We start from the raw sequence: 26554 nt of genomic DNA, 5'->3' as shown, positions 1-26554 counted from the left end.
CACACACACACACACACACACACACACACACACACACACACACACACTTGAGAAGCAGAAGCTGGAGGGAGAAAGCACCTTCTGCACATTGAAATACCACCAAACTTGCCTGCTAGGCAGGCCTGTTCCCCTCCCTTTAGCACAGCTCCAGACCTGCCCCTGCCTTCTGCCCTGCTCTGCCAGCCTCTCCTCACCTCTGGCTACCGCCATCGGCACCACAGGCCTGTCTGGTGACCGTTTCCTTGCTCCTGTCATGCACGGGTAGCTTGACCACCAGCCAGAAGAATGTGCCTCCAGGAAAGTGTGGGGACTCTGTTCTCGCCTCAGTCAGCTCCCCACTGCTCCCCAGCCCTGTCCCGCCCTCACAGACCTCCCTCCAGCTTGCCCCCCACTTCCTGGAGAAGTAGGAGCCCATCTCTCCTCTGCGTCCCTGCTCTACCACTGTCACAGTGGCTCAAGAGTGACTGGCTGTGACCTGCTGGTGCCAGGAAGGTTTGGCTTGGTGCCCATCAGTGTTCCAGCTCCCTGCCTCAGCCCCCCAGGAATGGGCAGGGGAGGAGATGGGGGAACTGGACTGGAACCATCCTTGGGGCCGGAAGCCTGGACAAGTGCCAGAGGACCTTCAACCTCCCGGAGCCGGGAGGTAGAGCCCAGGTGAGGGTACCTGGGCTCTCTTCTCAGTCCCTCTCCATTTGTTGATAAGCCATGGCCAGGGGATCACATCAGGATGCTGAGGGAAGCTGCAGCAGGCCAAGGTACCCAGGCACAGCCCTTATATCCTCTGGCCTCCAAGCTGGCCCTTTTCCTCAGTCCCGCTGCCAGCCTATCAGCTAAGACGTCCTCCAACCTCCCACCCTCCAACCCACCAGCAACCTCAAGGGACACAGCTGAGCCTCGTAAGCAAGGTTTGCAGCACAGAAGGAGAAAAGATAGGAGACAAAGAAGCAGCCGGGAGGGAGGTGAAACAAACTGTCCGAAAAATGAACTGGGAAAGCAGCCCCTTTCGCTTCCGCCCTGCCCTTGGTACAGGCCCACAGCAGGCCCCAGCTGACTGTCCCACCGACTTCAACTCATTTCCACCCGGAATCATTGAGCACTTGCTTTATGCCAGACACTGTGCTGGGTATGGAGGCCTGACCAGATTCGTGTGTTAGTGAGCTACCAGAAAATTCCACCAGGCTCCGTGGCCCTGGAGCCCAGTATCTGCCCAGTTTTAGAGCTCCAGTTTACAGCAGAGTTGCTGGAACTTACAGTAAATGCCGTTGAAGGAATTAAAGATTCTTGTGGCACTGCACAGGAAGGACTGAGGAAGGCAAGGTTGAGAGTAGTGATCACCAAAGAGTGATTAAGAGGGTAGGCTCTGCCATCGGACTGAGTTTGGCGTTGCTACTTACTAGCTGTGTGACCTTGGCCAAGTTACTTCACCTCTCTGTTCTTCAGTTCTGTTCCTCACTTGTAAATAGTGATTGTTCTGAGGATTAAAAGATGATGTCTATAAAGTAGTAAACGGAGTACGCTGCACATAGTAAGTGATGGAAGAGACCATCGTTCTGCTAGAGCAGTTTGAGTGGGGATGGGGCATGATGGGTGGATGCAAGAGGTTATCCATTGGTTGAATCAATCAGAATTGGAGGCTGATGAGATGTGGGAGAGGGAGGGAGTGAGGTATCAGGTGCCTTGCTTAGGCAGTGGTGGGGGTCCTGGAGCAGGGAGCTGAGAGAGGCCAGGCGGGAGGAGAGGCAGCTGGGGTGGGAAGGGAGTTTTAGACTCGCGTAGTGTGAAGATTCAGGAAGCTGTGGGCTCCACGAGTGTAGAGTTCAGCAAAGAGGCTTCGGTGGGAGGAATACAGCCCAGAGTCACAGCCGGCCAAGAAGCCCTCCTTTCCCATTAACCCTCCTGGACTATTCCCTGGGAGCCTCTGCCGTCCCCTGCCGCCTGCCTGAGGGAGTGAGGCAGGGTTCCATAAGGCTCATGCCCTGGCAGAGAGCTCATCATGTGGGTGGACAGTGTGAAGAGGCCCTGCTAGTCAGCCTCCATTATCCGTCTGTCCCTCCCCCTACGTCTGGAGCCTGTGCACCCAAGTGTGAGGGAAATGACTCTGGATGTGGGCTTCTCTCCCTTTGCAGGAGCTGTCAGTATATTCGAGAGGCAGGATTACACAGTGGTAAAGCATACAGACTCCTAAGTGCTTGGGGAGAATCACTCACTGCTCCACATCTTACTTGTGGAACCTTGGGTGTGTCAGTTAACTTTTCCATGTCTCCACTTCCTCGTCTGCAAAACGGGATAACAATAATACCTATCTCATAGGATTCTCGTGATGATTAAATCAGTGAATGTATCAAGAACATCAACCAGTATAACAAGTACCAAGAACAGGGCCTGGTGCATGTTAACTATTGTTATCATTTATCTGTCCCAACACAACTTTCAGGCATCTAAAGATAGTCAGAGGAGGGTGGAGGCTGCACCAGGGTATGGCACGATTTTCCCTGTGATGACTCACCATCTGGCTTAAAGTGTCTTCCTCAGACACACTCCCCTAGTCCCCTGCCCCTCCAGGTCTTAGGCCCCATCAAACACCTACCGAGCATTCATTTCACAGGCCAGTCCCAACCAGGAATCCTGAGAAGGAAACACCTGCTCCATCCATCGTCTGCCTTGGCGGGAGGTGGGGGGCTTTGCCCTCCAGTGACAAGAACGAGACAAGTGGAAGGTCCAATTTGAATGACTTTCTTTGGATCCTTGTACCCTTGACCTTGGCAAGCTACTTGATAACTCTGAGTCTCAGCTTCACCATCTGAAGTGGGAATGACAGTAGTACTACTTCATAGGGTGGTGGCAGAGATAGAATACCTGTGAAGCACTTGGAACAGTGCCAGGCACTTACAGGCTATTGTGGCCTGCTGAGAGGGACACAGGTGTCCTGCCTCGCCCACTGGCTCCATTTCCACTTGCCCAAAGTAGGGGCAGGATGAATAGGAAAGGGGGGACCCCTTTCTGACCGGACTGCCAGTCTCTGGAAACTCCCCTGCAAGGACTTCTAGACCAGGTCACTGGCACCAGAGACCTGAAATTTCAACTCACTCCCCCAGCCCCACTCCCTCTCTACTCTCTTCCCCATGGACACCTGTGACCCCAGGCTGTTATCCCTTCAAGCTGTTCTTCCTTCTTCCAAATTCCCCAAACCTGAGTGGATGGGTTTGGTCTGGGGGCCAGATTCATTTTCGGGCTTCCCTCCTTCCCTGAGGGGGTCATTTAAAACTCCACTATCATTTCTCAAAGTGGGAACCCAGCAGATTGGGGTATTTGTTCAAAATATAGATTTTCCACTTCATGCCAATAGGACTGAATCTGAATTTGAGGGGATGGAACTTACAATCTGATAAACTCCTGGAAGGATTTTCAAAGACACATTAAAATTCATTTTAATCACAATTAACCCCCCCTCCAAGAAAATAATCAGCGGTGAAACAGCAGGGGACATGGATTGTTAGAGATATGTCTTCCTCTGTCCAGGCAGGCTCAGCAGCAAAGGGAAAGGGACACAGGTGGGGCAAAAAGGGGGTGAGTCCTAGAAAGCCGGGGGCGAGGCGTGCGACTCCTTCCAAAACCCTCGGTGACGCCCTGAGCAGTTACGGCGCCGGCGCTGGGGGAGCTGCTGTCCCGGAGCCACTCTCTCTCCGCGGACTCAGAAGCAGGAGTGCAGCGAAGAGGGGGCGCTGGGCCAGCAGCGCGGCGGTGGGAACCGAGGCCCAGGGAGGCGATGGCTTTCCACACAGAGCCCGCCTAGGACTCTGGAATCCCGAGCTCGACCTTCACCCGCCGGGGGGCGTGGCCTTCTAGCCCAGCTCCTCTGGGATCTCAGCCCCACCTCCAGCGCCCACAGTCCCCGAGCGCCGTCCTTCCTCTCCAGCCTCAGTGTCCCCACCCGCGGCGGGTGTGTGTGTGTGTAGGGCGGGGAGAAGGGGGCGGACGGGGTGTGTGCATAGAAGCGCGGCAGTGGGAGGCTCGGCAGCGGGATTCCCTGCGGGAAAACGGCCCCATCCCTCCCCCGGCCTGTTCGAGACCCTGAACCGAAACAGGAGGCAGGAGGCCCCCGGCCGGCCGGGAAGCGGCCCCAGCCCGGATTTCCCTCCCGGGTGGGGCCGCAATGACTCACCCCCTTCCCCCTTCCCCCGGTTTCCTTGTTTGCATTTCTCCTCCCGGCCACGTGGCGGCCGGTGTAGCGGCCCGCAGACCCTAGCCCGACACCCCCGCCGCCGCGGCCCCAGCTCGCAACCCAAGGGCGCTCCGGCCCGCCAGGGTTTCTCGGGGCCCGGGCTCCCGCCGGCTCGGCTCACCCAGGGCTCGAGACTCCGCCCCTCGCCCGTGCCCGCCCCCTTCCCTACTGTAAGGCCTGGCGCGTCCTCCCCGCCCTCCCGGTCCTTCCCGGGAAGGGAAGAGGGCGGGCCACGCAGGGGGTGTGACAGCTCCCGCCCGGACCAGTGCCAGCTGCAGCCTCGCTTCAGCGCCCGGTGCCAGCTGGCTCTTTCGTCTGGGACGGAGGGGAGGCTCGGGGCTCCTTGTCGCTGGGGGTGGGGAAACACCGCCCCTCAAGTCCCCAGCTTTCCCCCCACCCAAGAGGAGCCTCTCAACCCAGCCTGGCTCGGGCTGCCCTGGCAGCGGGTCCAGCCAGGAATTGGCCTGCTCACTTCGCCTGGGACTTACAGCAGGGGCTCGCTGTTGGCGGTGGGAAGGGGGGGCGGGGGGGTCTCCCGTCAGCCCCCGCCTTTTGCTAGAGGCTGCACGGCTGTGCGAGCCCGAGGAGGAATATGAAGGTGGGTAAGGTGGGGTTAGGGGGAGGAGGAGCCGGAGAGGAAGCTGGCACGGTCGGGGAGTTGGGGTGGGAGAGAGAGGCTTGGTCAGGGGTGAGGGAGGTGGAGAAACGAATGGTTTGAGCTGAAGCTGCATTTCTGGGGCATCCAGAGTCCGTAGTCTCATACCGGGAGTCGGTGGAGATCCCTGCAGGGCCATGGGCGGTGGAGTGGGGCAGAATTCCCCGGAAGACCGGGAAGAAGGACCTGATCTCTGGTGCGCCAGCTGGAGACCCCTAAGTGCGCCAGACCGGCAGGCCCCAGTGAAGGTCTTCCTGTCCCTCCCCCGGCTCCTGGCAGGGATGCAGCACCTCCGCCTGACCAGTCCAGAGGACTCTAAGGAAGTGGTTCTGCCTGGGGCAGTTGTGCCTTGGTCCAGCTGCCCCAGGCCCGGCCTCATGGCTGTCTGCCCTCCTCTTCCCGTCACAGGTGAGCTGGCCAGGTGAAAGCCGCTGGCAGGTGGGCCTGGCTGTGGAGGACAGCTCAGTTCTGGGAGCAGCGCCGGTGGGAGGGCTCCCGGACGTGGTGCCGGAGGGGACGCTGCTCAACATGGTGCTGAGGAGGGTGCATCGGTCCCGAAGCTGCTCCTACCAGCTGCTTCTCGAGCACCAGCGCCCCAGCTGCATCCAGGGGCTTCGCTGGGTGAGTGCCCATCCCCTGCCCGGGCCAGGCACCAGGGCTGGAGGGAGCCCTGATTGGAAGAACGGGCATGCTCCTGGTGGCCCAGCTTGCTCTGGGGGCATGAGGGGGACAGCTGGGGTGGACAGCGGGTCAGGCAGCTTGGCTGCAGTGTGTGGGTGGCTCACACAGCTGCACTGCCTGCGCATGTGGTGCCCAAGTCCCCCCATTCAGGCATGAGGGGAGGGGTAAAGGGATTTGTCATTTAGTTGTCGCCTCTGTGTGCCTTGAGTTAGGTGCTTGCGTGTTCTCCAGGTGGTGGTGGGAGGCACGTATGAAATGCTGGGGACCAGGTCAAGTTGGGGGGGGTGAGGTAAGCTTGGTTACTGTTCTTTAAACATCACCGCGACAACATTCTCCTTTAGTGAGGGCTGAACTGCATCGAGTCTGCTTTTGGATCTCGGGGTGAGGTGGTCATGTGAACATTGCTTGGCATCTGGCTTTGAGGGGCTCAGGGGAGAATTCTGAGAAGTTTGGAGGCTCTGAGATGAATGGAGCTCCCTTTGCCGGTGAAGAATCTCTCTGGAGCTGCAAGAATGAAGCAGAGAGAAAGGGTGTGGGGGAAGGATGTGAGGGGGCTGGGGGGGCAGGATAAAGGTTGCAGGATCCAAATCAGCAGAGAAGCTCTCCCCAGCCACCCAGACTTAATAGGTTCTTCACCTGAGATTCGGTGTGTCTATTACCTGTGCCCAGCCTGGGTGGAGGTGAGTGCGGGGAGAGTGCTTGGGCAAAGGGGCGGAGAGAAAGCAGGGCTTGGGATAGCTCCTCTCTTATCAGCAAATCCCTTTGAGTAGAATGACCACCACTTTCTGCCTCCTTCCTCCTACCTCACCCAACCACCATTTATATTTACCAAAATATGAAGCTGGGTTGAGAAAACTGAAGCGCACCAAGGTGATGGGGTTCTCCTTGCAATGGGAATCGGGAGGAGAATCTAGGTGTCAGTCCCCAGCTCTCCCCCAACCCCTCCCTCCCTGGGTCTTCCTGACAAGGGGCCTCATGGGCCTGGGTCCTGTTCCAGATGACGCTCTGGAGGGGGCAGGGGAGCTGGGTTCCCTCTGGGCTTCGCTGTCTGCCCCCCTCACCCCCCAGGTCACTGGCAGGAGCTACTGCTTGGAGCCAGTGGGCTGGAACCCTCCCTCCCTCTTTCCCTCTCAGGCTATAATTACTTGTGCATTTCCTGTCCCCTTCCCAGCTTGCAGAGGCAAGGTGGGGAGTGGGGGGAAGGTCAGGTGCCAGGACAATGAGGTCACTGGAGGATCCCCTGGGACCCAAAGTCTGGGAGGGGGTGGAGGAGGCCGCCAGGCTGTCTCCTGGCTCCCCCAGTCCCCCAGAATTGAAGGGCTGGTATGCATGGGGAGGCTGGAAGAGTGAGGGTGAGGGTTAGTGGAGTAAAAAATGGGGTCAGAGGCACAGAAACAAAGCCCCTCCCCTGCCAGGTATGTGTGGGTGTTGGTGATTAGAGGGAACTTAGATTTTCAGGGCTAGAGACAGGGCACATCCTCTCCTGAGGACCATCTCTGGGGAGTGGGGGGGGCAGAGGTGGTTTCAGCCCGTTGCGTCTGTGTTTTGTTTTGTTTTTTTTAACATCTTTATTGGAGTATCATTGCTTTACAATGGTGTGTTAGTTTCTGCTTTATAACAAAGTGAATCAGCTATACATATACATATGTTCCCATATCTCTTCCCCCTTGCGTCTCCCTCCCTCCCACCCTCCCTATCCCACCCCTCTAGGTGGTCACAAAGCACCGAGCTGATCTCCCTGTGCTGTGCGGCTGCTTCCCAGTAGCTATCTATTTTACGTTTGGTAGTGTGTATATGTCCATGCCACTCTCTCACTTTGTCACAGCTTACCCTTCCCCCTCCCCATATCCTCAAGTCCACGCTCTAGTAGGCCTATGGCTTTATCCCCATCTTACCCCTAGGTTCTTCATGACCTTTTTTTTTTTTTTTTTTTCTTAGATTCCATATATATGTGTTAGCATACGGCGTCTGTGTTTAAGAGACTCTGGGTACCTGTGAGCTATACCTCTCTTCTCTGGATGATGCCTTTGGCTGAGGAGGGGCTCACATGAGGGAACAAGTACCCGGCAGGGAGCGTGCACACACAGGGTGAAGGGTGGATGTTGAAAGGAGGTGGGGCCCGGAGTCCCAGGAGGGCAGTGCTGGGAGTTATTCAGGCCATGCCCCCCTCTTAGAAAATCAAGGGGGAAACCCATCAACCTCCTGAGGTCTGAAGAGAGCACTTTCTGTTCCTACTAGACCAGGACAAGAGAAAATAAAAGCAGGTTACAGCAGGAGGGCCTGAGGTTAGATGCAGAAAGGACTTACCAACCATGGCAAAGCTGATGCTGGAATGGGATGGAAGGACGTCTCCTTTGGAAAACATGACGGGGAGATGAGATCTTGTCTGATGTCCGGGAGCCTACAGAGGGACCAATCTGTCTAGAGGCAGGGGCGAGATCAGGATGACCTTTGGTGGGTCCTACCAGCTCAGAGAAGCCTGGGATGCTTCTCTTTGAGTGACTTATTTGGGAGACGTGGCTCTATTCTCTAACTCAGAAAACGTGCTTTCATCCAACCTGTCCAAATCATGGTAGTAGCTAATCGTTGTGTAGTATTTATATCCCAGGAGCTATTATGAGCTTTACTTTGTCATATCAGGTAATCTCACAACAGCCCTGTGAGATAGCTACTAATGCCATCATCTCATTTTATAGATGCGAAAGCAGAAGCACAGAGAGGCTAAGTGACAGGCCTAGGGTTACACAGCTGCTAAGGGACAAAGCTGGGTTTCGGTCCTAGGCGATCTGGCTGCAGAGTTCAAGCTCGTAGTGGACTTTCTATTGCTGCGGGTGGTGACACCGACACCCCAAAACATCACCCCCACTCATGCATCCTTTCCCAGTCCCATCATACACAGCCCTGGCCTGAGACCCTAGCTGTGGCCTAACGGAACTGGTCTGACGGGTCCCAACATGGCTTTCTGGCTCTGTGCCTGCCCCTCCAGTGCGACTCTGACCCTCAGTGACGGGGGTGGAGCAGGCCATGGTGCTGGTGCCAGGGAAGCTAGCTGGGACCTCCTCTTCCACCCTGAGTCCTTCCTGTCCAGACGTGAGAGGAGGCGGTGGGCGAGGGCCTTCACCCCTGCCATACCAGCCACTGCTTTCCAGCTGAGAACCCTCTAAGCTGGCACTCAGGGTTATCAGATCAGGGACAGGGTCAGCGGAAGTACAACATTTCTTGCACTGTGTCCAGATGACAGGTGCCCAGCATGAAATAATAATGTTACATCAAGGTACTTAACACTGACTAAGTAGTTACTACAGAGCAGGCACGGCTTCGAATACTTCATGTTATCAACTCATCTGATCCTCAGAATTACCCTGTGGGATAGGTACTGTTGTCATCAACCCCATGTTACAGAAAGCTGAAGCACAGAGAGATTTATAAGCAGCCCAAGGTCACACAATCAGCTGGTAATGGGGAACCAAGATTTGAACCCAGGTGCCTGGCTCCGGAGCCCACACACCTGCCTGCTGCTCTGGAATAGCACCTCCACCCCGATGCTGGGAAGTCCTGGTGCACCGGGAACATGGCAGTGGTCCAGAGGGGCTATGGAACTTTGTCTAACCCAGTATTTTCCAAACTTCCTTGCCCGTGGAACATTCCCGAGGGCAGCATTCACCTCTATCATCTCTGCTTTCATGGCACACGGTGGGGGAAGCACGGGGCCGCGGAGGCACCATGGGATATGGTAGGGCTTGGCGGCTAAGGACATGGGCTTTGGAGTCAGAGAGGCACAGCGTGAATCCTGGTGCTCCTGTTTACCGGCTCACAGGGCAGGTTATGTAACCTCTGAGCCTCCTTTTCTCTAGCTGTGAAATAGGAGACAAACACCTACTTCAGGGTCAGCGTTGGTAGGGTTATGCAGTGGGATCTTAAATTTCTAAGCGGTTGTGTGACTCTGGGCAAGTTGCTTCATCCCTCTGGGCTCCTGCTTTCCTCGCAAAATGAGAAGGATGCCTTCCTCAGCTCTGATGGGCCAGAGCCCCCAGCTTCCGAGCCTCCAGCCTCCGTGCACATCCCCTGGGGCAGGACAGGAAGTGCTTTAAGCAAGGCCTGAGGATCTGAGATCTGAATCTTGACCAGCCTGGCCACATGACCAGGCACCTCCCCTCCTGATGTGCCCTCCGGGGTCACAATAATACCAGGAAGGGAGTGTGTGTGCGCGGGAGCCTGGGTCGTGGGCACCGAAGGGACTTGGGGCAGGGACTGGGGCCACCTGGGCACTCTGACAGCTACAACAACAAGTCATTAGCACTCGGTACTGTTTGTTCCAACACAGGGGGCTGGCTGGGTAGAACTCCTGCCCTTCCTCCACCTCGTTTCCTGTCACTAAGTCTCCAGGGCTATGTCTGGCACCAGGATGGGTCCCATGACCGGGTCAGGGATGCCTATGGGACACCTAGCGACTTCCGCCCGGCATTGGGCCAGGCACCTACGCGCGCCAGACCTCAGGCCTCTGCCTGGCACACGGTGGGAGGATGCTGGGACCAGGGGAGGGGACTGTGGCCCCAGGCCTGGTCGTACCCTAGCTCCCCAGCCAGGTCTTCTTCAGGCCCTGTGTGCGGATGGGAAAGCAGCAGAGAGAAGTGGGACGGGAGAGGAAACAGGCAGGTGTGGTGGGTGGAGTGGGACCAAGACTGTGAGCACTTCTGGTAGGAACTTGAGTTTATCCGTGGCTGTACAGCTGTGTCTGAGTTACAAGGGCACTTCACCTCTAGACTTTTGTTTCTTCCTAAGTCAGGGGGGATAGACAATACCTGCTCTGCCTACTTCCCATCTGATCCTATTCTATATGAGATCAGATGAAATCACGGAGGTAGACATACTTTGTAAACTTCAAGTGCCTGCCTTTGGGATGGCTCATAGAGGGTAGGGCATCCTGTCCAGAGATGTCCACAAATTCCAGTTCTCAGGTGGCAGGAAAAGAGGGGCATGAGAGGCTTTCATGGCCGACATCCCAGGGCACACAGGCCCAGGAGTCCTGGATGCCCAGTTGATGCCAAGGGCAGGGAAACCTCGTTCACCAATGATTTGTACGTAAACCCCGTCTTCCAGAGCTGTCCTGTGTGCTACCAAGACTGACTCACTGTTACAGGGTTATTTATGAGCTAGCAGCGACAGCATCTTGGAGAGGAAAGGGGCTTTCCAGCTTCACAGATCAGTAATAATAACTAACATGTATATACAACTACATGTATATGTCAGGCAGTGCTTTAAACATGTGATCTCTATTAACTCACATAATCCTTCCTAAAGCCTGAATTGTTGTTAGGAATGTTTTATAGATTTATAGGCAGGGAGAGGTTAAATCATATATTCAGAGTCACACTGCTAGTAAACAGAGGAGCAGGGATTTGAATCCAGGAGTCGGCTCCAGGGTTTGTATTTTTAACTACCAGTCTGCACCGAGGCCCACAGAGGGCAGGAGTTTCGCCCACGGCCCTGTGACTGGGGACTGACCCTGGCTTGGCAGCAGGCCCTGGGACTCCAGGCCTCCCGAGCTGCTCACTTTCTGGCCTCTCCCTGGCCTTCTTATCTCATGTCGTCATGCTCCCCGCAGCTCCACTGTGCCCCTTCCCTACACGGTGCAGTTTACCTGGGAGCCTGGGCACACCTGGGCCCTGAGTAAGCAGAACTGGAATCTCATCTGTGGGGATGCACCGCTGGAGTCAGGAAGCAAGACAAGGGTCTGGGGATAGGGCAGCAGGGCGGGCATGAGGCGGACGCCTGGCATATGGGGGGTGCTCAGTGAGTATTTGTTGAAAGAGTAGCTAAGTGGACGCCTGGAGTCGGGGACTGGGCAGGGGCTGGGACTGACAGGGGTGGGCATCTGACAGCTGGGTTTAAAGGCCTGGCACTAACACTCAAACCCTCCCACTGCCCTCAGACGCCACTCGCCAACAGCGAGGAGTCCCTGGATTTCAGCGTGAGCCTCGAGCAGGTACAAGCCACGAGGGGTGGAGCTGGGAGGCGGCAGCACAGCGAGGGCTTCAGGGCCTGAGCCAGCTGTGCCTCTCCCCGCCGCTAGGCCTCCACGGAGCGGGTGCTGAGGGCTGGGAGGCAGCTGCATCGGCACCTCCTGGCCACCTGCCCCAACCTCATCCGAGACCGAAAGTACCACCTCCGACTCCACCGGTGAGTCGTGGCCTTGGCTACCTCCTTGCCCACCCCCTCCAAACCCTCCCCACCCCCTGTTTTCTTTCCCTCTCACTCTGTCCAGGCACCTGGTCCCAGCCCTGCTTCTAGACCAAGGTGCCTTTCAGATGGAGTGTTCTTCCCTCTCGCCTCTCCCGTCCTGCCATTTGAGACTCCTTCTTCTTCCCTGGCCCCTTCACCTCCCAGGCAATGCTGCTCTGGCCGGGAACTGGTGGATGGGATCTTGGCCCTGGGGCTGGGGGTCCATTCCCGGAGCCAAGCCGTGGGAATCTGCCAGGTGCTGCTGGATGAAGGTGCCCTCTGTCATGGTGAGCCCTAGCCCTGGGTGGGTGCCCGGGGCTGGGCAGTCCTGGGGAGCAGGCACTGGTGGGCATTGCTGGTGGGCATTGCAGCAGGGGGCCTCATACCCACGTGGCCTCAATTTCCTCTCCTCCCCCACGCCTGGGCCTCTGCCCCCCAGTGAAACACGACTGGGCCTTCCAGGATCGAGATACCCAATTCTACCGTTTCCCCGGGCCGGAGCCGGAGCCTGCAGGCCTCCACGAGCTGGAGGAGGAGTTCGTTGAGGCTCTGGCCCTGCTCTCCCAGCGGGGGCCTGACGCCCTGCTCACGGTGGCGCTTCGAAAGCCGTAAGTCGGGCGCCTTGCATCTCGCGGCCCTGCTCTCAGACTCGGTAGTTTCGGTTTCCCCTCTGAGGGGGTGGTGCCTTACTTTTTGTGGAGGGAAGGGACCCTGGCTGGACCAGAGGCCTGAGCTCTGGTCTGCATTCCGCCATGGACTTGCTGTGTGATCTCGAGCCCTCCTTCCCCCTCTGAACATGGTCCTCCCTCTGTAACTGAGGCTGTGGGACACGTGGCCTCCGAAGACGCTGCCCACTCTGCGATGCAGAGAGACGGAGGGCTTTGGACTCCGCCGGCGGGTCTGCGTTCAAATTCCAGTTCCACTGGCTACTAGCTCGGTGACCTTGGGCCTCTCCATGCCGGCTTCCTCTTCTGTCAAAGGATAACAATACCCACGTCATGGGGTTGTCGTGAGGGTGGAATGAGGTAATGCGCGTAAAGCGCATGGCCCAGTGTCTGGCACACAGTGTGCTCCCGGTAAAGGCTGGCCCACTATTGATAAACAGCCACTGCCGGGGCACCGGCTGGCCCAGGCCCAAGCTGGGTGGACGTGGTGGCTTCCCGCTCTTGGCCTTGGGCCCACAGCTCATCACTTCTTCCCCGCCTTCCTGTGCCGGCAGCCCCGGTCAGCGCACAGACGAGGAGCTGGACCTCATCTTTGAGGAGCTGCTGCACATCAAGGCCGTGGCCCACCTCTCCAACTCGGTCAGTCCCCCGACCCAGCCCTGCCCTCCCCACCCCCAAGCCTCCCTTCCCTGTGAGCGCTGCTGGGCCAGAAGACATTCCCCTCCCCTTCTGCCTATGGCTGGGAAACCTCAGTCTAATTTCTTGCCCCCGGCATGCTTATCTGAAAGCCCTTCTGCCTCTCTTTGCCCATTTCTTCCCCTTGCTTTGTCTCCCGCTGAATCCCAGGTCACCTGACCTAACTACATCTCTGTCCCCTGAGCACTTGTGGCTTTGGACCTAACCGCCTCACATGCTCCCTCTTCCCCTGAACTCACCTCATTGACCCTCCTCTCCCCACCCCCAGGTGAAGCGGGAATTAGCGGCAGTTCTGCTCTTTGAACCACACAGCAAGGCAGGGACCGTGTGTAAGTCAGACGGGATGGGAAGCTGGGCACCAGGTACCTGGACATGGGCGGAGGCCACAGGGAAGAAGTGATGGGTCCCTGGGGGCATGTCTGATCTGTGCTTCTCTCAGTGTTCAGCCAGGGGGACAAGGGCACCTCTTGGTACATCATCTGGAAGGGATCTGTCAATGTGGTGACCCACGGCAAGGTGAGTCTTCCCTCCCTGCCCAGCCCCCTGGGGTGTAACTGCTCTCTGGTCCTTGACCTCATGGGCAGTGCCTTTAATAGACCCAAGGCTGCCGATCTCCCGGGTCTCCTCCTGCCTTGGTGGCTCTGTCCACCATGGGTCTGTCCCGGCGAGGGCTGGGCGGCGGGGCTGGGCTGTGACTCAGGCCTGGCTGCAGGGCCTGGTGACCACAGTGCACGAGGGAGACGACTTCGGACAGCTGGCTCTGGTGAACGACGCACCCCGGGCAGCCACCATCATCCTGCGAGAGGACAACTGCCATTTTCTTCGCGTGGACAAGCAGGACTTCAACCGTATCATCAAGGTGCCATTGCTGGGAGTGGGGAGGGCAGGGGACGTGGCAGGGACATGTCTCTGGAGAAGTGGTGTGGGGCAAAGAGTAAAGACCAGAGAGAGCCTTTAAGGGTCAAGGAGAGGTCGAGGGTGGAGAAGCTCGGGGCGATGGCTGCAGGTGGCAGCCCAGCCCTGTGTGTGTGAGGAGGTGCAGAGCATGCTGAGGAGGGTCAGCGAGCCCTGGGGACCCTGGCTCGGGTGGGAGACCAGGGGGCTGGGGTTACAGAGGGGTGGGGGTCTAGGGTGCAAGGGGATGCAGCATAATGGAGCGTGGGATCCACGGAGGGAGCCCTGGGAGGGATGGGGCGGAGGAAGGGCTCAGGCTGGGTGATGGGCAGGGATAGGAGTGGGGGTTAAAACCAAGGTCATGGGCACTGAATGGAGTGGGAGAAGGGCTGAGGGTCCCTGTGGGAGCTTTGTGGGGTTCAGCGTTTGGAATGGGGGAGGGAGAGGGAGAAGCTGTAGGGTGGGGAAAGGAGTCATGGTGTATGTTGAGCACTGGGTGTTGGCTTGTTCTCCAGGATGTGGAAGCAAAGACCATGAGGCTAGAAGAACATGGCAAAGTGGTGTTGGTGTTGGAGAGAACCTCTCAGGGCACTGGCCCTTCTCGTCCCCCAACCCCAGGCAGGAACCGGTAACACACCCACCATGCTCCCTTTCCATACCACCTCTCTTGCCCACCTCCTCTCCTTCCATTTCCCAGGCTTTACTCCCTTCCCCGTGTCATACCCCTGCCCTCTGGCCACCTGGGGGTGGAGAGGCTTCCAGGGACTAAGAGGCATCCCCTGAGTTGGTCCCCCCTCCACCCCAAGGTGAGAGAGGGCTGGCAAATAGGAATGAGTGATATGATTGATTATTGATGTCTGCCCGGCTGTGGGAAGGGGAGTGGTGGTATAAGTGCTATGGACTGGCTGCTTCTGCTAGGTATATAGTGATGTCTGGCACCCCGGAGAAGATCCTAGAACTTCTGTTGGAGGCCATGCGGCCTGATTCCAGTGCTCATGACCCAACAGGTAGGGGCAGGAGACACCCTGACTGCTCTCTGACTCATTGGGTGGTCAGCACAGCATGGGAGAGGGCCAGGCACCCTGCCGTCTGACCTCATCGGGTGCTAGTTTGGTCCATTTGGTCAGTTGACGGGAAGTTTGCATTCCTGTGTTCTTGGTTTGGGTGGGAAGCGCGGTGACAGGGATTGGGCATCGCCGGTCCCTTGCCCGTGGTGGGATTGGGGAAAGGGATGCTCCAGCTGTGCATATACTTGTGCTCAGTAGACTTGACCGCTGAAGCCCCCACCTGTCCCCTGTCCCTGCCCTACAGAGACATTCCTCAGCGACTTCCTCCTGACCCACAGTGTTTTCATGCCCACTGCCCAGCTTTGCGCTGCCCTCCTGCACCAATATCCTTCCAGCCCCAGGGGATTAGGATGGTGTGTGGAGTGGGGAGAAGGAATCCCTCGTATCATGGATGTGCCGAACCCTCCAAAGTGCCAGCATCATGCCAGGCCCAGCTTGTGCATGGGCTCTGGGCCTCCTGCCCCTCCCTTGCCCAAGGTGTGGTGGCTGGTCTGGTTAGATGTCGTGGTTCCCTTGACTGGTGCCCACTTTCCACGCGGAGCCCGTGGGAGGCAGCGAGCAGGAGTGCAGCACCTACGTCTGCAACAAGAGACAACAGATCCTGCGGCTGGTCAGCCAATGGGTGGCCCTGTACGGCCCCATGCTCCACACCGACCCTGTGGCCACCAGCTTCCTCCAGGTACCTGGGGGTGAGGCAGGGCTGGACCGGGCTGCCCGGGGTGGACGTGGAGTCTCAGTGAACCTTGGCTCCTCCCAGAAACTGTCAGACCTGGTGAGCAGGGATGCCCGGCTTAGCAACCTGCTGCGGGAGCAGTGGCCAGAGAGGCGGCGACACCACAGGTGATGCTTTGGCTCAAGTTAACTCGTCACCTGGGGGACGGGCGGCACAGCGGGGATGGAGAGCACTGCCTCTGGGGCCAAACACGTGGCTTAAATCCAGGCTGCACCACTGTAGCTATGCTGCCCTGAGCCCATTACCCTCACCCCCCCACCCCCTAGGGCTTCAGCTCTTGTCTGTAAAACTGGGAGAATACCTACCCCTCACTGCACCTGAAGAGTGCAGCTCAGGGTGTGCTGTGCTCACTTGTCTAGACTTGTTAGTGTTCTTACCGGTCCCCTTGCTACTCACCCTCCCATCACGTGCTCCTCCGTATGCTCATGCAGCCACAGTCATTCGTGGGCCATCCTTCTAGCCCCAGCACACCTGCTGTGCTCACTGCCTCCTAATTATTGCCAAGCACCCTTGGTGCCAGCTCCTGCCGGCCAGCCCGGTCAATTTCCTAGCATTTACCTCGCCCTCCGAGACCTTCCCGCCCTCCCAGGCATCCCATGGGGGCGGCTGAGGTCCAGGGAGAGCTCCTGTGTAGGCTGCCTGCCCTGACACCGCGTCCCTTTCTCCCTTGAGCTCTCTTTCCCTCCCTTGCTGGCCTGGGAAAATCCCAGGATCCAGGGGCTGGATTTCAAGTCTTGCCTGTCTCACCAAATCTTTGATCCTCACCAAATCTGCAAACCTCTGAGCCTCTGGTGAGGGCGGGTAGAATCCAGAGCCCGTGTCATCCTCTCTGCTCCTGACCCCATGTCATCCCGCCCGCAGTGGGCCCTGCCCGCCGGTCTCACCTCGCTCCTCTCTTGCTCCACAGGTTGGAAAATGGCTGTGGGAACGCATCTCCACAGATGAAGGTGTCTGCCCCGAATGAGGTCCTCTCGCCTCTGCGGGGCCCCAGCTGTCCCCACTCCTCCAGGGACCGCCGGGCCCCTCCTTCAGCCCCTACCTAAGGGGCTCTGCGTGGGCAGCCCCCCGTCCCCTGTCGGCCCCAGGCACATCCTTGGGTCTGGGATAGGTGTTCATGGAGCTCAGGCTGCATGTGGCGCTGGGGCCAGGCCCTGCAGGGAGACACAGAGGTCTAAGGTCACTGCTTCCCCCGCCTCCCCCCCAAGCCAGGGGGCTTTTATTCCATCTGGGAGGTGATTCGTGCTCACAGTTAGAGCCAGTTAGCAGTTCCCACCTGGGAGGTGAGGGGTGGTGCCTGGGGGTAGCCTCGGAAGCCCAGGGGTTCCTGGGGGCCAGTGCAGGGAGCCCAGAGGAAGGCAGGCCGATATCCCAGTGCCATTTCCAGCAGCGGGCGGCGGGGGCGGGGGGAAGCAGGAGGAAGAGCCGTGATGGGCGCGAGATTTGAGGGATGGGGCGGAAGGGGCTGGGCAGTTAAGTTGGGGCTGGCTGGGGGCTCATGCATTGGGAATAACACCTAGATGCCTCACCTGGGCCTGCAGCGCCCAGCTGCTTCTCCCACCTCATCCTGCTCCCCCCTCCTCCTCGCAGGCTCCTTTTCGGCTAAAGGTGAAGCTCAGCCCCTCCTCAGTCTCCTGCCCTTACCTGCTGGCCCCTCTCCCACCGGCTCCCCTCCAAGGTGTCCTCTATGGTTTTCCTCAAAGCATTATCCCAGTGCAATTGTTTTCTTTGTTTGTGTACTTGCTTATTGTCTGTTGGTGTCTGTCATGTCCCACTAGAATGCCCGCGTGATGAAGGGCCTTGACCTCTGTCTCCCCAGCCTGTGGTTGCCACTCAGGGAATGGCCGGCGGCCACTGCGTTAGGTGCCGAGGGTGCCGTAGGGGGCTGGGGGAGCCACCCTGGCCTCGAGGGGCTTGCAGTGAAGCGAGGGACGGGGCTGCAGGGCAATCTCATGCTGTATAAGGGCGAAGACATGCTGTATAAGGGGTCTCTGGAGACGGGAAGGGGAGGGCTGACTCCGGGTCAGGGTCAGGGAGAAGCGACCGCTGGGCCTGGAGGAGAGGGGGGAGGTGGGCAGGGGCCAGAGCAGGTGCCCACCCCCCCCCACCGTGGGCCACGGTAAGGGGCCTGGCCTTTGTCACCAGAGCAGTGTGAGCCATTGAAGGTGTCTGAGCCGAGGATTGACAAGATGAGATTTGTGTATTGCATGGGTCAGCTGAGGAGCCTGCGCTTTATCCAGCAGACAGTGACGGTGGAAGCCGTGATCGGAAGCTTAATCTGGCTCTGGTCAGGCAGATGGCAGTGGTAGAGAGGGAGGCACCCGAGAGGTGAGGCTGGTGGAGAATAGTTGGGCCGTTTTAGTAGATAAAGAGTGAGGCAACACACGGGCTGGTGGACCCTGAGGTTGGCCTGGGCTGGGGAGGGGGGCACACGGAGATCCCAGGACTAGATGACATGCCGTGGGGACGCGGGGGCTGGGCAGCAGGAGCCGTGAGCCCAGGGGAATGGCCGAAGAGTAGCCTGGCAGGTGGGATGAGGGATCCGAGGGGTGTGTTGAGTTTGGGGTGGTGGAGCACAGACGCGGGAGGATCCAGGAGGCATTTGAGACCAGGGCCTGGAAGAAAATCCAGTGCTCAGTGGTATGGTTTTAAGAGTCTTCCATCTGCGGGGGTGGGGTGGAGTGGGAGGGTGCGTGAGGCTGGGGGGAGCTCGGAGGGGAGCGCAGAGATCTGGAAATCCAGGGAAGAGCCGTGAACCAAGGTCTGAAGCTGATCTGCCACCTTCAGAGCAGGTAGAGAGTCAGTACAAGAGTTAGAAAGAGTGGTCGGTGTGCAGAGGAGCTGTGTGAGGGAGGCCTCTGGCCAGCGGGGGCTCCCCAGCAGCCCACTGTGGTGGGGCCATGGAGGAAGGGCTGTGGGGTGACGGGGCAGCTGACACAGTTGAGTGCTGGTGGACAAGAGCGGGGTGTGGGGGGGGGCACAGGTGGCGGGTTAGGATTCCAGCTGGGCCACTTAGCAGCTGTGTTTCTTTGGGTATGTTACTTAACCTCTCTGAGCCTCACTGATCTCATCTATAAAATGAGGATAATAATATTTTGTCAAAGGGCTTTTGTGACTATTTAGATACTTAAAAGATGCCTGTACTTAGCCTGGCATGTAGCAAGTAGCAAATGGTAGCTGAAGGAGGAAAAAACCGAGATCAACAGCTGAGGTGTGTTCGTATTAGAGCAATTCTAGACCCATCTGGTAGAGGGGGTAACACACACGTAGAGGGGCACAGACTTTGCTCTGTCTCCTCCAGGAGCCTCAGTCCCCAGCGCCTTACCTGGCCCAGATTCATGGGCCAAGCAGAGCCCCAGGGTGGTGTGTGCGTGCCCCGCGGGTGCCATGCTCCTGGTGACAGAGGCCCCTCCCCGTCCCTGCATGCTCTCCTGTGTCCTCCCGGCCTTACTTTCTCTCCCTCTCAGGCCCGGAACATGCCTGTTTGGCTCCCCAGCCAGGATGAACCTCTCCCCAGCAGCAACTGTGCCATCCGAGTCGGGGACAAAGGTTGGTGGTCTGTCCAAGCCAGCCAGTTCATAGCTCGAACACTACTGTCATCACCCTTGACCTTGGGGCGCCTGGCCGAGGATGGCATGCCACGCTCCTCGGGGTCTGTGTTCCAGGCTCCCCCTCTCCTTGGCTCAGGGCCTCCCACCCACCCAAGCTACTCCGTAGCGCCCTTGCCCCCCCTGCTCGGGACCCTCCCTCCGCTGCAGTCGCTACCCTCTCCCTCCTGGGGTGGGGAGACCAAGCAGCGCCCCCCACACACACACAGCTCAGCCAGCCTTCCTCTCCAGTCCCCTATGACATCTGCCGGCCGGACCACTCGGTGCTGACCCTGCAGCTGCCTGTGACGGCCTCAGTGAGAGAGGTGATGGCGGCGCTGGCCCAGGAGGACGGCTGGACTAAGGGGCAGGTGCTGGTGAAGGTGAACTCTGCGGGCGGTGAGTTGTGTCTCTGGGTAGGGTGGCCCCAAGGGAGGGGACCCCCTCAGAGCCGTGCCCATCCCCCGAATTAAGATTATCATCATCTTTATTATCTTTATCATGTTAGCGATGGTTGGCATTTATTGGGAGGTTTCTTACATCTCTTCAAAGTGCTTTGCATGTGGTGAAGAGCATGAACTCTGGGGCCTGTTGCCCACATTTGACTTCTGCCCTTTGGCTCCCTTCTCTCTGTCCCTGGGCAGGATGCTTAATCTCTCTGGGCTCTGTTTCATCATGTGTAAAATGGGGATGAAAAGAGTGCCTGCTTCATAGAGGCATTGTGAGGATAAATGGGCTAATCTATAAAAGTGTTTAGAATGCTGTCTGACCCATAGTCAGCACTACATTATTATCTGTTATTACGTAGCTACTGCTACATCATTATCATGCTTACATATTTATTTAACCCTAATAGCAATCTTATGAGATAGGTATTTTGATCCTATTTTCAGACAAGGAAACTTAAGCTCAAAGGGGTTCAGTGATTTTCCCAAGTTCACACAGTGAGAGCGTCGACAGCCTTTGAATTCGGGTAGTTGCTCATTTAGTCTGTAGTCATCTTTGAGGGTCAGCTGTGGGCCAGCAGTGTGTTAGGAGGTAGAGGTACCATGGCAGGTAAGATAGGGCAGCTTGACGGTTAAGAGCCTAGACAGTGGACTCCCAGATCTGAGCTGGAATCCCAGACCCACTGCTTACTAGCTGTGGGATCCTGGGCGAGTCGTTTAACCTCTGTGAGCTTCGGTTTCCTCGTCTGTCGAATGAGCACTGTAACTGTACCTATCACATAGGACTGCTGTGGCTATTAAATAAGCTACTGTGTTTAAAGCTGTTAGCATGGGACCCAGCATAAAGTTGGTGCTCGGAATACGGCAACATGAGGATTATTAAGACCTGCCTTTGGAGAACTTGGGACATTAAAAACCACTGTTGTCCATGAAGGACACAGCCCAGGTCTGACAGCTGGAGCCCAGGGTAGGCAGCTGAGAATAATGGCAAGGAATGGCAGGGAGACTGGCAAAGCCTCCTTCCTTCGGGAAGTGGGAAGAGAGGATGAGGTCACCTGTGCCTATGCGCTGCTCTGGGAAGCACTGCCCTCTGGTGGCTACCTGGCAAGTTGCAGTTGTCCTAAGCCAGTGTTTATTGAGACCCTACGTGCCTCAATATTTTATTACAAACTCCATAATATGTGTATATTTCCTTGTAAGTCACATACATATATTCCTACCCTAATGTTACATGATCATAACACAACACACAAAATAGAAGTGCAAAACAGGTGAGAAAAACCAATAAAGTGAAAGAGCTAAGGTTTTTTCCTGGACACGTGGATGGTCTTGTGTACCTTACTTTGGAAGCTGATGGTCCAGGGACTGGGGACTCAAACATGACTAAAAACACAGTCTCAGTCCACAAGAGCTGATGAAAATCCGCACAAAGATTTCTGCAGGGCCTTTCCCAGTTTTCAAAGGGCCTGTATATGTATCGTATATTTATAGCCACTAGTTATATTTATATCAATGATTTCATTTGACTTGTGAGTAGTCAGGGAAAATCTTAGTGTCTCCGTTCGACAAAGGAGGAAGCCGAGGCTCACTGAGACTCCAGTGTTGCCTAGCGTCAGCCTGTCTCACTAAGACTCCCCTTTCATCGTCCTTGGGCCGTGCTACCCTGTGTGTGTGGATGCGTGGGCATGCGCACCTGTGTATTTAGAACACCTGCCCAGGACTCCAACCCTGCTACTGGGAGAAGAGACCTTCCAGCCTCCTAAATGGGGCCTCCACCCTGCCTCCGGTTGCTCGCTGGCCTCCCTCTCTGTCCCCACCCAGCACAGCCTCTGCTCTCTTTGCAGACACTGTTGGCCTGCAGCCAGATGCCCACGGTGTGGCCACATCCCTGGGACTCAACGAGCGGCTCTTTGTTGTCAACCCTCAGGAAGTGCACAAGCTGGTAGGGACAGGCAGGGCGCCAGGGCCTGGGGAGGAGCTGAGTTTTGCGGGTGGTAGGAGTGGGTGCTAGGAGAGGGTCACGTGGAGAAGACGGGGAAGGCTGGCTCTGACTGCTGCTGGGCCTTAAGGAGGAAGAGGAAGGAGTTGGCCTCAGCCAATGGGGAAAGTCCCCAGGATGTGGGAGGGGAGAACTGGTTGGGAGCTCTCAAGGGGGAAGAGGGAGACCTGCCTCATCAGGGGTTCCCCAGAGAACAGGCACCCTACAGGGAGGGGTCCCAGCGTCGGGGAGCTGTCTGGGACATGCCTCCTTGGGAAGCCCCTCCATCTGATGCCCCTCCAGCCCCTGCCCTCCCTGACATTCCTCCGACCCTGGGCACAGAGGCTCCTCCCACCCTGCGCCTTTCCCCCGGATTCCCCAGGCAGCCCCCCTGAGCACTCTCCCACCTGCAGACCCCACACCCCGAGCAGCTGGGGCCCACCGTGGGCTCTGCAGAGGGGCTGGACCTGGTGAGCACCAAGGACCTGGCGGGCCAGCTGACGGACCACGACTGGAGCCTCTTCAACAGCATCCACCAGGTGCAGGGGCAGAGCAGAGGGGAGGGGGCCGGCGATGTGGGCTCCCCACCTGCCACGCGCTGACCTGTCATGCTGTCCCCGCCCAGGTGGAGCTGATCCACTACGTGCTGGGCCCCCAGCCCCTGCGGGACGTCACCACCGCCAACCTGGAGCGCTTCATGCGCCGCTTCAATGAGCTGCAGTACTGGGTGGCCACAGAGCTGTGTCTCTGTCCTGTGCCCGGCCTGCGGGCCCAGCTGCTCAGGAAGTTCATCAAGCTGGCCGCCCAGTGAGCGCCCATGGGCTGGGTGCGCTGGGTGGGCGGAGTCCTGAGGCTGCCTTTACTTAGATGCCCGATCCATGGGCAGGGTGTTGCCAAATCTACCAGCCCCCTGCTTCCCTGGGTCCCCTGGAGCCTCCGCCTCCCCACCCCGTCCGGCCCCAGTGCCCGCAGGGGCGGCGCTGGACCCCAGGCCGGCTGCTGTATGGGTGCGGGGCTTTGCACGTGGCTGAGGGTCTCTGGGTCTCCTGTTCGCAGCCTCAAGGAGCAAAAGAACCTCAATTCCTTCTTTGCCATCATGTTTGGCCTTGGCAACTCGGCCATCAGCCGCCTGGCCCAGACCTGGGAGGTGAGCGCCATCTGCCGGGGCGGACCGCGGCCTCCCCACCTCGGTCCTGAGCCAGGCCCCTGCCCGTTCTGGGGGTCCTTTCTGGGGATGGGGCTCCCACCCCAGAGCAGTGACAGCCCCGCCTGCCTCTCCTTCACAGAGGCTGCCCCACAAAGTCCGGAAGCTCTACTCGGCCCTCGAGAGGCTGCTGGTGAGTGCTGGGCCCCGGTTCCTCCCTCCAGAGACCCAGATTCTTGGCTGCCTTGCAGCCTCTCTGCCAGTCCTTGTCTACTTCTGGGTCCCCTTGTCTACCCTGGGTCAGGGCCTGCTTCCCTTTGGCCTGTGAGTTTGGGGTGCTGGCTGAGGAACAGGTGTTGAGCATGATTGGACAGTGTGCTATATCCCTCAGTATGTGTGCTGGGTCCCTGGCATTTGCCGTGGCTATGGGGTCCTGCATGAGGGCAGTGTCTGGCCCTGGGGTCTGAGGTGCCAGGGGACCGCTGGGGGATGCCGGATTCCAGCTGACCTGCCTCAGGGCTCAGGAGGCAGGTCCTGACCTCAGCTCCCATGGTGTTCTGGGGCCTGTCAGTGGCCCCTCCGGAGATTCAAGGAGCCCATGTGCCAGCCCAGGCCAAAAGATGAGGAAAGAACTCAGGAGCTGAGCCCTCCACTGCCAGGAGCTGTTAGGGGTGCCGGCTTGAAAGGTCTGACAGTGTTCAGGGCAGAGCTAGTGCAGGGTACCTTCATCAGCAGGGTTCTAAGACGCTTGAGGAAAAACTTCTCCTGGGGCTCAAGAGGTTCAAAGGAATCTGCCCACTAGAGAGAGAGGGAGAGATAGGGACAGAAAAGAGAGAGTTTTCCATGAAACCTCAGGGCCCCTGTGATAATGGCCACGACGTGTCCTTGGGGTTTAATCAGAGGCCAGGAAGCCACATCACGCAGACTGGCAGTCACAGCTCCAGGCCCCCTCCCGCCTCCGCAGAGCCTGCCTTGGTGAGACCTGGGGCCGAGAGGAAGCTGAGCTCCAAGGGGATGGGTGCACAGCCTCTCCTTGGGACGGTGGGCATTTGGTTGCGCTGTGGCACGTGGTGGGTCATGGTGTATGGGACCTTCCCTCTCTCACTGTGGCTTCTTCCCTCTCAGGACCCCTCATGGAACCACCGTGTGTACCGTCTGGCCCTCACCAAGCTCTCCCCTCCCCTCATCCCGTTCATGCCCCTTCTTCTCAAAGGTAAGAGGGCCAGTATCCACCTCCCTGTCTCCATCCCATCCATTCCTGCCCCTGTGTGTCCATCCGACCCTCTGAGTGATTCCAGTGCGCTGATGCCCTGGGGGACACAAAGATGAACTAGGAGTTCACAGGGTAGAAGCAGAGTTAAGACATGCAGACATTAGATGGCCAATGATAGGAGGCCTAAGAGATACAAGGAAATCGCTCCAGGAGGTTAGTTGGGGAGGAAGAGGGCCATGTGGGGGAACGACAGGCCCGAGCCTCCCTGTTATTGACCCCTCACCTTTCCTTGGCTGCTGGAAGGGGAAGGAATTTGGGGACCTATGAGCAAAGCCCATCTCTTTGCAGACATGACCTTCATCCATGAGGGAAATCACACGCTGGTAGAGAATCTCATCAACTTTGAGAAGATGGTGAGTCCGAGGAGAGTGGGTGCCTGACACTGGAATGGGTTGCAGGCTATGACGATGGCCTTGCAAGGGGTCGGGGATGGGCTGGGAGATGGTCTAAAGTTGTTCTCAACAATATAAACATGAATTCTTCCTTTAAAATAGCCATTACTCCATTGCATGCCCTCCTGAGGGTCTGGTCTCCACTGGGGTGACAGCCTCAACTCTCTCTCTCTTCAACCGGAGCCCCCTCCCGTCTAAGCCCTCCCTGACCTCTGTTCTTCCCAAAGCCTGGTCCCCGCTGGGTCTCTGGGTGAGCTGGGGCACAGCAGACAGGACCCCATCTCCTACAGCCACTAGTTTCTACGAGCACTCCAGCTGTGCCCCAGGCCACACCAGGGTCCCGTTCCTCACACCGGGTCTCATGTCCTTGCTTGGCCCGCAGAGAATGATGGCCAGAGCTGCGAGGATGCTGCACCACTGCAGAAGCCACAGCAACGGTGAGAGGGCGGGTTCCCCGGGTAGGTGCCCCTGACCGATGTCCCCTTCAAGGCACTGGCTTGGTCCTGTCTCGCTGACTCCCCCCTCTCACCCGCCAGTGCCTCTGTCACCGCTTAGAAGCCGAGTCTCCCACCTGCACGAGGACAGCCAGGCGGCCAGGATTTCCACGTGTAAGTGCGGGCAGGGGTGGGCGTTGACGAGTTGGCCATGGCTGGCATTTACAGGCACGTGCGTACGTGATGCTGATGACGCTTCACAACGCCTCTGTGAGCCAGGTAGAATGTTATCCTAACTTGAAGATGTGCGAACAGGCTGGAGCCTTGAAGAAGCCTGTGGAAGCCACAGGGTTAGATAGAGCTGGGACCCAGGTACTCTTACTCCAGATCTGCGTTCTTTTAATTGGCCTTCAGTTGCATGAAATGGGATTCATTGTAATCCACAGTTCATACCACACCGTCCTCATTATTTTAATGTATGTATGTAGATTCTGATAATACGATGGGCACCTCTGGACCCAAGCCAAACATGAGGACATTGACAATAGCTTCCATCTCCCTAGTGGTGTCCCTCTCTCCTGTCCTCGTGCCCCTCCCGCCCAGGGGAGCCACTCTCCTGAATTTTGAGTTACTCATTTTCTTGTTGTGGAAAATAGATTTATTATATATATGTATGGTAAAATATATATGCACACGCACATACATATACATCTTTTAAATACCTCGTATATATATGACAACAAAATATTCTTTAGTTTTAGTTGTTTTTGAGCTTAGTAAAAGGGGTATTAAACTGTATGCAATTTGGGGGGCCTGTTTTCTCCAGTCTGTGCTCCTGACCACCATGCTATTCTGCTCCAGCAGGGGGGCGGGGTGTCTTCTAGATCGGCCGTGGGAAGTGGCAGGCTCGGTGGCGGAGGGCAGGGAGGCCGATTTGCTCCTTGGAGGAGGAGGGGTGGGCTCTACAAAGTGCGCGGTGCCCCCCCCACCGACCACCCCTCCCCCCCTCCCCCCACTTAGGCTCGGAGCAGTCCCTGAGCACCCGGAGTCCAGCCAGCACCTGGGCTTACGTCCAGCAGCTGAAGGTCATCGACAACCAGCGGGAACTGTCCCGCCTCTCCCGGGAGCTGGAGCCGTGAGGAGGGGCCGGGCTGGAGCAGGCACTGGCCGCTGGGAGAGCCAGGGCGAGCCGGGCCAGGAGGCCCATGGGCTGGCCGCGCCGGGCAGGGGCTCTCCGCAGACTGAACTTGAGGCCCTGGAGTGGGCGGCATGGAGGCAGCCGTCGCCTTGATGACTGGTGGCCAAGGAGGACCTCGGAATGGCATGAGCCGGGGCCCAAGGCCAAGGAATGGGGGACAGAGAAGCCCCAGAGTGGGTGGGAGAGCAGAGCGCTCCCTCTGTGTGTTCAATAGAGAGCTCTCCGCACCAGGTCTTGTCCAGATTCCATGCCTCTCGGCTTTGTTGTCCG

At 57.8% G+C, this 26554-nt stretch overlaps 1 protein-coding gene across 5 annotated transcripts; it reads left to right on the top strand.

The window, feature by feature from the left end:
• Nucleotides 1-4529: 4529 nt before the first annotated feature.
• On the top strand, nucleotides 4530-26526 carry RAPGEF3 (Rap guanine nucleotide exchange factor 3). Of its 5 annotated transcripts, none has more exons than XM_029205429.1 (28): nucleotides 4530-4820; nucleotides 5286-5498; nucleotides 11491-11544; nucleotides 11632-11738; nucleotides 11946-12067; nucleotides 12220-12388; nucleotides 13000-13084; nucleotides 13410-13470; nucleotides 13581-13657; nucleotides 13854-14000; nucleotides 14551-14663; nucleotides 14954-15042; nucleotides 15347-15425; nucleotides 15631-15781; nucleotides 15860-15942; nucleotides 16743-16800; nucleotides 19300-19381; nucleotides 19672-19818; nucleotides 21710-21807; nucleotides 22257-22382; nucleotides 22469-22650; nucleotides 22900-22990; nucleotides 23130-23180; nucleotides 24113-24200; nucleotides 24549-24613; nucleotides 25035-25089; nucleotides 25189-25260; nucleotides 26107-26521. In XM_029205429.1, exons 1-28 carry the CDS (start codon nucleotides 4815-4817, stop codon nucleotides 26223-26225), a joined length of 2790 nt encoding a protein of 929 aa, XP_029061262.1. In that variant the 5' UTR covers nucleotides 4530-4814; the 3' UTR covers nucleotides 26226-26521. The 5 variants fall into 5 exon arrangements, with proteins under 5 accessions (XP_029061262.1, XP_029061263.1, XP_029061260.1 ...); XM_029205430.1 differs by having other exon boundaries at nucleotides 4551-4820; nucleotides 16743-16782; nucleotides 26107-26526; XM_029205427.1 differs by lacking the exon at nucleotides 4530-4820 and adding an exon at nucleotides 4922-5125.
• The last annotated feature ends 28 nt before the right edge of the window (nucleotides 26527-26554 follow it).

The sequence above is a fragment of the Monodon monoceros genome, unplaced genomic scaffold (assembly GCF_005190385.1).
Source record: "Monodon monoceros isolate NGI ecotype Baffin Bay Population unplaced genomic scaffold, NGI_Narwhal_1 Super_Scaffold_6, whole genome shotgun sequence".
Classification (NCBI taxonomy): domain Eukaryota; kingdom Metazoa; phylum Chordata; class Mammalia; order Artiodactyla; family Monodontidae; genus Monodon; species Monodon monoceros.
The sequence above is the reverse complement of the archived record's forward strand: the minus strand, read 5'-3'. Positions and strand labels throughout refer to the sequence as shown.